Source organism: Zootoca vivipara, chromosome 1, assembly GCF_963506605.1.
Source record: "Zootoca vivipara chromosome 1, rZooViv1.1, whole genome shotgun sequence".
NCBI classification, from domain to species: domain Eukaryota; kingdom Metazoa; phylum Chordata; class Lepidosauria; order Squamata; family Lacertidae; genus Zootoca; species Zootoca vivipara.
Genome location: NC_083276.1, coordinates 22232437 through 22246634, shown reverse-complemented (window position 1 = coordinate 22246634; position 14198 = coordinate 22232437). Strand labels below are relative to the sequence as shown.

The 14198-nt window shown below is 43.7% G+C and overlaps 1 protein-coding gene across 2 annotated transcripts in view; it reads right to left on the bottom strand.

The window, feature by feature from the left end:
- Window position 1: 1 nt before the first annotated feature.
- The window catches only part of CCDC88C (coiled-coil domain containing 88C), a 105348-nt gene continuing 91151 nt past the window's right edge, over window positions 2-14198 (bottom strand). Inside the window, exons 26-30 of one of the 2 annotated variants that reach the window (XM_060272263.1) lie at window positions 10282-10464; window positions 9226-9291; window positions 8797-8865; window positions 7057-7358; window positions 2-6304 (exon numbers count right to left, since the gene is read on the bottom strand). In XM_060272263.1, coding sequence (XP_060128246.1) covers window positions 5291-6304; window positions 7057-7358; window positions 8797-8865; window positions 9226-9291; window positions 10282-10464 — 1634 coding nt within the window. In that variant the 3' untranslated portion in view covers window positions 2-5290. Of the gene's footprint in view, window positions 6305-7056; window positions 7359-8796; window positions 8866-9225; window positions 9292-10281; window positions 10465-12423; window positions 12648-14198 lie in introns of those variants that run through there. The other variant, XM_060272269.1, reaches the window with a different exon arrangement.

The following is a 14198-nucleotide window of genomic DNA, read 5'->3' as shown; positions in this document are numbered from 1 at the left end:
AATGTATCTAAAGCAGAGGCAACAATGATCAGTTCTTGTCATTATAGAGAGCACAAGAAGAGAGCTCTCACGGGATCAGACTGAAGGCCCATTGAGTTTGGCTTCCTGTTTCTCACAGGGGCCACCGTGCCCCTGGGAAGCCTGCAAGCGAGACGTGAGGCCTTTCTCGCTGTTCCTCCCTGGCATCTGGTGGACAGTGGCAGGCTGCCTCTGAAGCTGATGCTCTAACTAAGGGCAAAACCGACATGTGTGGGGAGACCATATACCCCCCCCCATTAATGTGCCTAATCTTTTTACACACCTTCCATAAATTGTGTGTTATGTGAGGAAATGCTTCCGATTTAATGGCACAGAGTTCCAGTTTTCTAGGAGGGGGAAGAAATGATCTACATTCACTTTTCTCTACACCATGGGTGCAAATTTATAGGCTTTTAGCTGGGTATTAGTGTTCTTTTTCTTAATCATAGTTATGAGAAAGCCACTTCCGCGCCTGCGTCGGAGGTGGGGTTGTGGGCTGCCCGACTGTACCGTCGCGTAGGGGCTGCAAGCTCAGCCCCTACGTGATGGTAGGTCCCCGCCTGCGTCACCCCACGACCAGCCAATGAGGTTGGTCGGGGCGGGGCCACGCCTTTTAAAGGGCTCCGCAGGCGGGAAAAGCTCCCTCTTTCTTACCCTGTTCGCCGGAGCGAACAATTCCCCAATCCCCCCTTACATTTCTACCCTTCCTTTCTTCTGTCACGACCTGGAAGATTCCTGCATTGCAGGGGGTTGGACTAGATTATTTTTGTGGTCCCTTCCAACTCTACAAGTCATTCTATGACAGCTAACATGTGGTTCCCACACAGTCATTCACCCATCCAGACACAGACCTGCTTAGCTTCAGAAAGCTACTGGCCTCATGTACCTCCAGCTCATTCCCGGGGATCAAATGTGTTAAGTCTTTCCCCAGCAGGGACTTCTACCCCCCTTCAGAATTTTAGTTATGCGTTTGTACACATTTTGTAATTCTGCAATATCTCTTTTGCATTCCAGTCATTTATTTAAAATATTTATATCATCACCTTTAAATAACATAATGGGAATATTGTTTTGCCTTTCTTATTGACAGACAGTACACACAGACCTTAATTTAATAACCAGAAAGCTTGCCAACTGCTGTTTCTATTGAAAAGGTTGTTAATACAATCAAGGGGGGAAACAGTTGTATGATGGTAGAAAAAAACAAGGGGGGAAGTGAAAAGGAAAAGCTTCATCTAAAACATGCTACAATTTACAGGGAGAAAAATGTGAAAAGTCAAGAGGATGGATGGATTGCTCCTGGCTCCTTAAGAGTTGAAGCAAAGGTATGGCAATCTGCCTTTTACCTGTGGCTAAGACTTAACAAGACACCCACTGGCCTTCTCCCTCTGATACACTGTGACAAATTCCAATCAAGTTGGGAGAAGAGCATCCTTAGGAAGCTGGTCCGATACGGACTCTCAGCAGGGCATCTCCTAAGTCTGGAAATGGGGAGGACGAAAAATTTAATCAAGGAAAGAATCACCGACAACAAATTACAAAATGATTTTACCAGGCTTTCTACAAATTAACAACACCTATATGACCATCGAAAGATTTATTTGGCAAATTACCTTAAGTCGGTAGATAATCCTAAACATCGCTGGGCATTTTCTAGGGCCCGCTTCAACGCTCTCCCCTCAGCACTATTAGCTGGTAGGTATAACAAGACTCCCTTTGATCAAAGATTATGCCCATGTAACAACAAAGAGATTGAAACAATCGGGCACGTTCTGCTACATTGTTTGTTATACCAAGAGACGAGAAAAGAGCTAATTGAACTGCTCCTAGCCAAACAGCCCGGTCGATCAGGAGAAGCTTACACCAATCATCTGCTAGCTGACACAGATATAGAGACCAATAGGGCTGTAGCTAAATATTGCTACTTGGTGACAAGAATAAGACATGCCATGACGAAAGCAACCACCAAAGATAAAGTTCCTAGTTAACCCATAGCAGATGGAGAGGCGACAAAGGCTCAGATTTATAACAGCCATGTAATATGTTATAAAATTTTAAAATTGTGTAGTGCTCAATATTATTATAATGTATGAACTGAATTGTATTATTCTTTTGCTGGTCTTTGACCGCATTAAAGTTTACTACTACTTACTACTACTCTGGCTCCTCCCGCTTTGCTGGACAGTGAAGAAACTTGTAGTGGGTACGATCGGGACTGGGGAGGGAGCTTATGCTTACCCCAGACCTATGCAATGTGTCAGAGGAGTAGAAAGAAGTTCTAATGTTATGACTAATAGCTTATAATTTGTGTATTATTATGTGTAAACTGCTGGGTTCCCTGCCCAAATGTTGCAATTCTGCTGATGCAACACACTTCCCCATCTTTCCTTCCACGTGCAGCTCCTGAAAATCTGCACCAGGGGGTTGGGAGACCCTCCAGAGCAGATATCCACTTGCCCAACTTTGGAGAAGGACCATTATAATTTAAGACATTCCCCCATTAAGTTGCTGTCTCCTCATCTGTGCTGAAATAGTATTTGGGAACATGAAATATGGATTCTTTGCTTGCAGTTCTTTCTGTGTCTGATATTCCAATGTATTGAGCAACTTTATGACTAAGCTTATAATTTGTGAGTTTTTAATATAGTTCAGTCCCCTACCACATCCGCTCCTCCCTGTCTGTCCACCTTGGCTGACCCTCCTGCTTCTACTCCAAAGTTGCCATGAGAGTAGAGCTGTGTTTATGGGAGGGACGTTTGTGTGCGCAGAGGAGAGGAGTTGGATTGGACTCCTATTAACAGCTAACAGTCGATTAGTTCAACAATAAGAGAATGCAACCAGCAAAAGGAATAAAACAATAGGAAGGCTTAGCGATGGTACAGCTGTGAAATTCACTGGGTAAGCTTGGTAAAGTTACTAGGTGATAGAGTAGCGCCATTGAAATGAATTGAAGTCCACAATGATTTCAATGGGTTTGAGTATTACTAACAGCTTCACAAGTGCCTGACTCTTGGTAGCTGAGTGGGGCATTTTACTGTCGTACCTTGTTTTGCGACCGGGGTCCGTTCCGGAGCCCCAAAATGATGCACGTCAAAGCGCCGCCTCTGCGCATGTGCTTGGAGCCGTTTGTGCTTCTGTGTATGCGCGAGAGGCAAACCCGGAAGTAACCCGTTCCGGCACTTCCGGGTTTGCTGCGGACGTTCGCTGGAATGGACGCTAGACGAGGCGGATGTTCGCGGGGGTATTACTGTCTATCAAAGTCAGGCACAATTAATTAACTGTGCACATCCCCATTAATAAGTACAACTCAGTTTCTCCCATTCCTTCCCTTCTCTTTGATATAAGAGGAAAGCCAGCAGCTGGCCTGTGGACAGAGCCCACCCAGAGAATTGTATAGAACCCTGCAGATTGACTAGTTAAGTTACTAACATCTGTGGAAAGGCTGACTTATGTAATCAAGCTTCAAGAGACAAAAAACAAAGCCAAAAGATTAAGAGATCATTCACAAAATCTCAGTACCTGTCAAAGAAGAGGTCTAATGCATGTATGGGAACCCTTTATTAAAAGTACTATGAATTTATTATTAAAACTGTATTTGAATATTATACCCTAGAAAGGAAGTTGGAGGACACTGTCTGGAGGCAAATGTGGGAAGCCTTTCTATAAATATTAGTAAGAGGGAATGAAAATTACAACTTGTCAACCAACACCTTTTTTCCTTTTTGGAATGGCTGTTAATGCAATCCTCCGGAGAGACATTGACAGAAACGTGTATTTCAAAAAGGCTTTATTATAAACAATCTCGCTCTTTTCACAATATGATCTGCTACACACTAGTCACCGGTTATGTGCAATTGTTACAGATTTGTGTGTTCTCTCACTATAGTAAATCACAAATCAGGAGAAGTTTTACAATTCTGTTGAAGGTAATCTGTCACACCCGGGGGGGGGGGAAGCATCTTTACAATAAAAACAGCAGAACCACACAAAACACTCAAGATATACATAAGCACTCAGTGAAGCTCCTGAAATGTAAAAAGTCTTTCAGCTGGGCATAAATATGATTTAATAAAAAAGTATTTGTTTCATGTGCATAGAAATGTGTTTTGGTTTCTACACAGTTCCAGTTAGAATCTGGGCCTGAAAATATCAACTACTTAAAATGACTGGCTCCAGTGGAAAAACTAGCCTGAAGATTGCAGCAATCATAAAGTCATCGAAAGAATCTGCTACGTATCATTTACGATACAAGCAACTGTACACATTAGGAGGAAAGCAGAATTGCAGTATCTGTTCATTTCCCCTTGGCTCCCAGCAGATCCACACAGAAATTTAACATTTGCAGTAGTGAACACATCAGTCTAGTGCATGGAGTCACTGTTTAAAGGAGGCATTACCCCACAAGAACAGTGCATCCGTTCCAGTGTTTTTCATAAAACGTTAGCCATATAGGAAAAAAAGGCAGCACCTCCACTGCACCACAATGCAGGTGCGGTAAAAACAACAACACACAACCCCAGGACATTGAACAGGCCTCCTAATGTACTGTGACAGCCATCAGAGGGAAGGGTTGAGACAGAGACATCTACGTTTTAGTCACCTCATTTTTAAAACAGCAGCTGTTCCAAGCCAGACCCAGTAAGACTTACAGCTTAGTAAAAATTGCCTGCCATTTTGAAATAGGAGGGAGGTGCCTGTTTTGTCAGGTGACGTTTTATTAAGGCTTGAACCCAGTAGGCAAAGACACACACATATGCAGTTTTCCAATTAATGAAGAGAAACAGGGCCAGCAGGAGAGTTAAAGGGAAGCAAAACTGCCAGGACTCTGTGCTTCCAGGAGTTCAGCTTAATTCCTGGCTTTGAGGGAGAGCAGGAAGAAATGGAGACGCTTGATCTGTCCACATGGTCATCTAGGCACAAGAGCAGCAGCTGCATTTGGCAATTCAATCTTTCGCCTCGAGTGTACACCAATGCATTTCGTTCCATTACACTCGCTTTCCCCAACCCAGTGCCCTCCAGATAATTTTGGAGTACAAATCCCATCATCCCTGGCCACTAAGGCTGGCAAGGAATGATGGGAGCTGGTAGTCCAAAGCACCTGGAAGGCGTCAGGCCAAGCAAGGCTGTACGTTAGCATCTAGAAGAGAGTCAAGACAACTGGTAGGTAGCTCTGTATTTAGAGGCACCATCACGCCTGACGCCACCAAATTTTCAGTAGTGAAGCACATATTGTACATCTCTTTTTGGGGTTGAGGGGAGGAAGGTAAGGACATCACACACAGCCATATTCATACCAAACAGTCTGCTGATCAGCATGAGAATCTGGTGATGATGGAGGGTTCTGGGAGCTGCCCCCTCTGTTTGCTTCTTCAGTGCCTCCAGCTGGAATTTTATTTTCTGGGGATCGACCTTTGGTAAGAGAGGCCTCACTTGGGCTCGCCCCCTGGGGGCTGCTCCCTTCCGTGCTGCCAGAGACAATTCTGACAGGAGTCACTGTGGCCACTTCCCCAGACCGCAGCACCGGTTTGGATTTGATCTTAGAAGCAGCGTATTGTGGAGGGGAGCAGTGCTGCTCCAAACCTGGCTTGGCTTGTTCCTGTGGCTGGGAGTTCAGGTCATCCTTGGAAGTGGTTGGGGAGTAAGAAAACGGAGGGGACAAGAGTGACTTCTCATCTTTTGGAGGCGCAAGAGAGAGCCGTCTGACATCAAGCTGCCGGCAGCGAGAATTAACACCCTGCAGAGAACCCGTCACCTTTGCAGACTGCGGCCTCTCTCTCAGCGAGACCTGGGAGCCTCCTGCTAAAGCAAGCGGAGAGGTCTGGCTATCCAAGTCCTTGCCCAGCTGGAGATCGGCAGTCACAGGCTTCGGAAGGCTGTCGTAGCGTCTGTATGCCTCTGGACCAGTGGCTCTGAGGAGGTCTGCGGAAGCCAAGCTAAATGCACGGTTCAACGATGCGCTCTGCTTGCTCACGTTACTGCCCTGCTGAGAAGACTGTGCCACTTGCCTCGATCCCCTTTGAGATGCAGGAGGAAGCTTGTAGGAACTGGAGGAGTTTGCTGCAAACTCAGATTCTGTTGGCCGAAGGTTTGGTTTGACATAGTGGCCTGGCTTGGCTAGCCTTCCGTCTTCATTAGCACCAGACATCTTTACAGTTGGTGTGACGTAGATGGTGGGCATCTTGGCTGCCTCCTTCCTATTTGCCTGAGAAAGCTGACTTCCAATAGATGGAGGCTCATTTGCTTTTCTGAAATAGTCACTCAGGAAGTCGTCTCTGCTGGATGCGTCCTGAGAAAACAAAGAAACTGAATGAACATGGAGCTAATAAAATCACTATCTAAATATGTATACACAAAGATGCCACCCGATTTCTATGCTTTTATTAATGGATGGGTAAACTTAATCCTTCCGAGGATCACCAGGGAGCCTTCCGGGAAGGCGTGCTGGCAATCTCTGCCAGAGCTGCAGCAGGGCGAAGCGTCTTCGCCCCAGCACGCCCCTTTCATGATTGCCAGGGCGCCTTTTGAAAAGTAAGGTGGTGAGTGGATGGTGGCGGGTTGTTGGCCTGGCTGGGTGAGAGGGCACATGACGGAGGGCCCCCCAATGTTGGGTGCAACTCGGTGCCTTTGCTGCTGCAGAAGATCAGGCTTCTAATACAGTTCCAGATATGGATATATGCATACGGCTTGTAGGCTTTACAGATACAGATACAGACAAGTAGAAAGCAATCTTGTTGCTCCAGCAATTCAAGACGTAACACAGACTCAAACTCAGTGGCAGAATCACTGACTGACGAATGCGCTGACATGCCTTAATCACTTGTATATTCCACTGGGCCGTTGCCACAGCAACTGGCTTGACTGACCTTGCACCTGTTGGCTCATCTCATACATGAGGTCAAAGAAATTCACCGCTTCCTCAGTTCCTCCAACACTAGCCTACTGTGTACACGTCAATGTATTCATTTCATTGAATAAATCACAACCAGTCAATCACTGAATAAATAATTTCAAATCATAAATGGAGTTCTGGGTGCTTACATTAAGTGGCGTTGATCTGTGGCTTTCTTTCAGGAATTCTTCCAAAGTCACCAACTCACTGCCCGGAGAAGCAGGTCGATGCCTAGCAGACTGTGCAGGGGCTGGGTTACTTTTCTGAGATATATCATATGAAAACGCAGAGTTCCTGGTAAGGGAGGCATTGTGCTTAGTGTTTGAGCCCCCAAGAGCAGAAGAGGTGGGAAAGGAAAGGCCGTCTCTAGGTGAGCCAGATGTGTCTTTAGTCAGCACCGTGTCTTCACTACTGAGACTCTCTGATCTGCCATGAATACGGTCAAAAGAACCTGTGCCAGGAGATTAAGACATAGCAAAGTTACCATCTTGTTTCCCTTTCACTCTGTGAAGCTTTCTTTGAGCACCACCCAAAGATGAAGGACCCCTGGGCAGTTAAGTCCAGTCAAAGGTGACTATGGGGTTGCGGAGCTCATCTCACTTTCAGGCCGAGGGAGCTGGCATGCTTTTGAAGTCCTAGGTTGGCAGAAGCTGGGACAGAGCAACGGGAGCTCACCTTGTCGCGCGGATTCAAACTGTCGACCTTCCAACCGGCAAGCCCAAGAGGCTCAGTGGTTTAGACCACAATGCCACCTGCGTCCCTTCCTCTACCCAAAGCGTCCATACCAAAGAATAAGAGACATACTTGGCCATATGTTCCCAAAACCAGGTTAGTTTATTTGTATTGTTTCATATAATGTTGTGTGGATTTATTCTTTTGTACTTAAATATGGCTATCATTATTTACAATTGCTTCTAATATACAGTCATACCTTGGTTTAAGTACACTTCGTTTTGAGTACTTTCAGTTTAAGTACTCAGCGGACCCGTCTGGAATGGATTAATCCACTTTCCATTACTTTCAATGGGAAAGTTCGCTTCAGGTTAAGTATGCTTAAGGTTAAGTACGGACTTCCAGAACCAATTACACTCATACTTTGGGTTAAGTACGCTTCAGGTTGAGTACTCCACGGACCCGTCTGGAACGGATTAATCCACTTCCATTACTTTCAATGGAAATGTTCGCGTCAGGTTAAGTATGCTTCAGTTTAAGTACTCCGCAGACCATCTGGAATGGATTAATCCACTTTTCATTACTTTCAATGGGAAATTTCGTTTCAGGTTAGGTATGCTTCAGGTTAAGTACAGACTTCCGGAGCCAATTGTGTACTTAAACCGAGGTACCACTGTATATATATATTTAATTGTAAAACAACATTTGGACTTGGGATAGTTTTCTGAAAAAGGTGCCCTACAAATCAACAGATGATGATGAAGCACTGATTTAAAACCAACCACGTTAAACACACCTGTATTTTATGTCAGCTACTTAGATATGTTGTTATTATTAAGCCATCTATAAATCTGATAAACACACCAACCAACAACACAATTAGTAATGTGATCATAAGAAGAGGCCTGCTAGATCAGGCCAAATGCCTAACTGTTCCAGCATTCTGCTCCCACTGTGGCCAAACAGGACATGAGTACAAGAGAACTCTTCCCCCCCCCCATACTTCCCAGCCACTAGTATTCATATGGATATGGCATTGGATGATAGAGGTAATATGTTAATCATAAACATTAGCCTTTGTCCTCTATCAATCCATCCCATTTTAATAAGAGGGCATTACCCTATGAAATTAAAACTTTATGCATTGGAATTCCAGTGCAGCTTTTAGGTGAATATGCCAGGATGCAACCCACCCTATATTTGTGAATATATCTTACCCTTGAAGTTCAGAGGGGAGCTGCTGGAGGATGCATTTTCACTGTTCTCTAAGCTATTCGGCCTTGATACTGGAAGGGAGAAGAGGCACATGAGAGCCTAAGGTGAGTCCCACCTCCCGAGTTGCGTCAAATTAGGAAGAAAAGAAGTCAACATTTCCACTCACTGAAGACCAGAAAAGTCTCTCACAATGCTCTAAGAAATCATGCGGCAGCAGCAACAGCAACAAATTCTTTCCAGTGATAATGCTTTGCATCCTAAGAACTGTGAATGGAACTTTGCTCATGGAATCGGGTTTTCCCCACCTCCCATTTCAGCCTCCTCAACCCCAAAAAGGCACGTATAGAGGTCTGGGGTCACTCTTCCTCCCTGAACAGTGTTTAGTGTTGAGGATCAATGACAAAGGGGGGGGGGGGCGACTGATCACTTACTGTGCTGCCTGCTTGAAAGCTCTACCTCAGGGAAGTTTTCATACAGGTCACCCTCTGAATTATGGCCTGGATAGAAGAATGCAAGATATCAGAACGTAATGTTCAACAGAGGTGAACAAAACCAGCAGACATGTCTAGCCATGTTATTTAACTTTCGAAATGGTATAGGTCAATATAGGGAGATATGAAGGTGCGTTGCATAAACAGGCGTCTAATGCAACCTGTCAAGTCTGAAATAGGTGCAAATGCTAGGTCTGGTCATGGGAGTGAAGATCACATACTAGGAAGGGTTAGGCTGGAAGCACGGAGAAAAGGGGGCTGCCTGGAACTCTCCAGACTTAGCAAGGGATGCTTCCCAATATATGGTCTCCAAAAAATTATTCTCTGCCATGCAGCGCCAATAATGTCCAAGGGCCAATGTTTCAGCTGCAAAGTGCCCCAAAGGTAGAAAATCACTGAAGATACACATTGGGAGGAGCAGAGGAACTAAGTCCCATATTCCATGGCACAAACCTGCTTTCAATTTTAACGCCACTGTAGAACATGTGACATAGAACATGTGGTTTTAAAGCCAATGGTAGAACATGTGACACACTTACAAACAGCATGCCTGTAAAATGTACTGTCCAACCACCCCATGTCTACACCCGTAAAGGTTTCTGCCACATTAAAGGCCAAATCGTTTTTTGGGTTTTTTTTACTTGTTTCCTCTATCTTCTTCTCCCCACACACAAATGATGTACACAATTCGCTAGCATTAATACAAGAGGACTTATGCAGCAAAGCCAGTTCTATGAAAGGGGAGATCGTAAATGAAGCAATGCCTGCACATTGTTGTTGTTTGTTGTTGTTGTTTAGTCGTTTACTCGAGTCCGACTCTTCGTGACCTCATGGACCAGAGCACGCCAGGCACTCCTGTCTTCCACTGCCTCCCGCAATTTGGTCAGACGCATGTTGAGGCTTTTTATTCGCTTGAACTTGGAAAGTGTTTGCTGAACCCCCCCAAAGCCAAGGCCCCCATTGCTAACCTGAAGTCAAGTCAGCCATAGCACATACCTCTGGCTCTGTTTTGTTGTCTAGAGGTGGAGGTAGAACCAGGAGCAGCCAAGTGGGCGGCTGAGGCAGAGTAAGTCCTGGAATTTGGTTCCACGTAGCACTGCTTAAGAGCAGAGTCTGTTGCACTTTCAATGTGGTCACTGCTGCCTCCATAATGAGAATTTCTCTTCAGCTTTGAATTCACTAATATTGAGTAGGAAAGGCAGAAGAACGAAAGAGAGAAAGAGAGACAATAAAGCACACCAAAACTAGGCACAAATTTACCCACCCAACGCCTTGTAAATGCAGCAAGCAGGCACAAAAACAGTGGCACAAAAGATGCGCTGATTATGCAAGCTGTATCACTAAAGTTTATTATCAGATTGTATTTGCATTCAGTTTTGCAACCGGTTGCTAGCTCAGTGAGAACCTAATGAGTGTCCTGAGTAGCAGGGAGAATGGTTTATAGATATTATGGCGAAGGAAGGGCCACACACAAACACTGGATGGGGTGAGAGCACTGAAAATCCTCTAAGGCTGGAAAGCTATTAACCCTTACTTGGGAGTAAGCCCCAATGAACATAGAGGGATCTATTTCAAGAATAGGATCAGATCTCACAAATGCTTTTTTCCTTTAGCATGACAATAAAACAGGCAATTAATATATTGATTCCCTATGCCTATGCAACATATTGTTCCTAGTGTTCCTTCAGGGAATAATTCATTTTTCAACACAATAGTTTTGAATATGGTATTAGTTAGGCTGCGATATTCCGTTATAAATTTAAACTGCCCATTGGAGTACTAAACGCCAAAATTATTTACTTGTAAAAGTGAGTTAGTATTCATTAAATAATAAGGGTCTCGTATACTTTCAAATGCCCAAGAAGTGCATGTTACAATTGTTTTCCAGAGTAATTCTCTGCAAACGATATCACTGAATTCCTGAAAAATGAATAGGGTAAGGCGCAAGTAACAAATGGCTGGCATAGAAAACAAACAAACAGCGACAAATTAAATTAGCACAAAAGACACAGGTGAGTTAAAAATTGCAAAGTAAGCCTGAGAAAAGTGCCTGGAAGCCGTGCGTAAGGTTATGGTGCAATGGAAATATGAAAATGCCATCATAATACTGGCAGCAAACACTCAAATCTAATGTGTCCCACATCCTAGAAGCTCATGGAACTTGGGAAGTAAGAGGAAAAGCAACTTTAGGGCTGATTTATAATGCTGCCTCCTAGTCATCTACATGTAAAAAAGGATGGGCATTTGTTACAATACAAAAGTGACTTATGCTGCACATTCTGCTGTGATGCACATCCTATTTAGGGTCAGCTCTCTCAGAACAGTTGCTCTTACTTAACAGACATCTTTTATATCACCCACCTCTTGCTTTGGACAAATATTTTTTCATGTAAAAAGGAGAAAAAATGCAATAGCATTTCTTCAAAATTGGAAGTTTTGAGGACAGTAGTATTTTCCACTTTCTAAAAATGAGAGGAATAGGTTACGGAAGGAGTAGCTGACATGGTGCTCGCCCCATGTTGCTGGGCTACAGTTTCTATCCTTCTATCCTTCCTGAGCACTGGTGCAGAGTGATGGGAGCTCAGCAAAGATGTGTAGGTTTTTCCACACTGGCAATGCCTGGGCTAAAGTATCATAACATTCAGCTTCCTCTGCCAATGGTAAGTCCATATTTCGATGTCTACATTGCAATATTATTGGGAAGGGGTGAGTGCTGCAAAGGGTCTGTTAGATAAGAGGAATCTTTTAACACAGAATATGCAGAGGCAGTTAAAGGGAATGCGTCATTGGCAACACAGCAACAGCAGCTCATCTCCGCATTTGGACAGGACATGAGGCACACCAGTGAGTGCAAACATTACTGAAGCACACAGCAAGCTCACTTACTTAAGATGTGCACCATCACATGTAAAGAAATGGGCACTGTGTGTCCCTTTAGAGTCTACTGTAGTGAAGAAACGATCCAGATTGTGCAATAAAACATTCTTCATCTTACTGAGGGGGAAATGTAGTCCATGTTGACTTGATCTGAACTTGGATTTAGTTTGTGTCAATGATATGCTGAACATCTATAATTTGTGTATGTAGAGAAGTTATATATATATATATATATATATATATATATATATATATATATATATATATATATATATGAAATGCATTGAAAACAAATGATAAGAGAAGGTGTTAGAGATCTCCCGTTTCCGAGAAAGAAAGTGGCTCATTAGGAGAGGATGGGATGTCAGAAGACGGCCAGAACCGGAAGCGGTTAGAGAGAGACGGATGATTCGATGGAGACTTGGGAGACTTTTCTTTGGGCTTGCTTGTGCTTCTCAAAAAGGCAATCTTTTTGCGTTGAGCAGCTAAGTGTTATCACCCAGAGATCCCAAAAGGAAGAAGAAAGGAAGAGAAAAAAAGTAACAGAAATAACTAAAATGTACTTCAAACAACCAAGAGACCAGCTAAACATGAAAATGGACCAATTATTTATTCTACAGCAACTACTAAATCAGGTGAGGGATTAGATGAGAAAATGGTGCAGTCATAGCCAATAGTATCTACGATTATACATACATAGTAAAATCACACATGCAATAGACATGTCTGCTGTTTTTCTCTGTACAGTGGTACCTTGGTTCTGAAACGCCTTGGTTCTCAAATGCCGAAAAACCGGAAGTAAGTGTTCTGATTTTCGAACGTTTTTCAGAAGCTGAACGTCCAATGCAGCTGTCGGCTATTGTTTCCAGGGCACCTGCACCCATCAGAAGCTGCGCCTTGGTTTTCAAACATTTCAGAAGTCTAACGGACTTCTGGAATGAATTAAGTTTGGCGCTTTTGTTTATACTATTTATTTTGTGTTTTTGAGGCTTTTTCGGTAAATTGGTTTTTGTGACTGTGTGGAACCCAGTTCAGCTACTGATTGATTGATTGTTAACATCTACAATACTTTCTTATTTATTTTATAGTACAGTACATTGATTATTGTTTTCATTTTATGGATCAATGGTCTCGTTACATAGTAAAATTCATGTTAAATTACTGTTTTTGAGGTTGTTTTTAAAAGTCTGGAATGGATTAATCCGTTTTGCATTACTTTGTATGGGAAAGTGTGCCTTGGTTTTGGAATGCTTTGGTTTTGGAACAGACTTCCGGAACAGATTAAGTTTGAGAACTAAGGTACCACTCTACTGCAGGTTAAAAATACCACTGCGTAATTGCAGGCCAAGCCTGCATTTCTAAATCATTCAGGGGCATATGCTTTTACTTTTTGCAGCATCTCTTACAGAATTTGTAAATGAGAAAGGACACAGTGCATTCCCCATTTCATGAGCTGCATCTAAGTGGTTCTTGATCCAGGAGAGATGCCTATTAATGGCTTGTGGTTCAGCTCTGGCTGCAACTTGTGGTTAGTGAGCCCACAAGCTCAGGCACGGACAACACACTAAGCCAAATCATGGCTTAGTTCGGCATGATACAAGAGTGAGAGAAACCAAGGAGAAGTAAAGTAGTTATGAGCTCCTCGCTGGGAACCTGTACATTATTTTTGTGTTCCTCGTAAGCCATAACTTGACTTACTGGGTTGTGTGAACCAGCATGTGTACTATGGTCACACATTTACCATTATAATTAAGGTCTACATCAGGCATCCCCAAACTGCGGCCCCCCAGATGTTTTGGCCTACAACTCCCATGATCCCTAGCTAACAGGACCAGTGGTCAGGAATGATGGGAACTGTAGTCCAAAACATCTGGAGGGCCAAAGTTTGGGGGTGCCTGGTCTACATTAAGATTTCGCATCATTCCCCCCCCCACGTGTATACATTGCAAGGTGCAACTAAGTAAGGCACATTTGAACACAATGGGACTTTAGCACAAGGTTAAGCACTTAAATTCCACAAGTTACAAATGGAATTG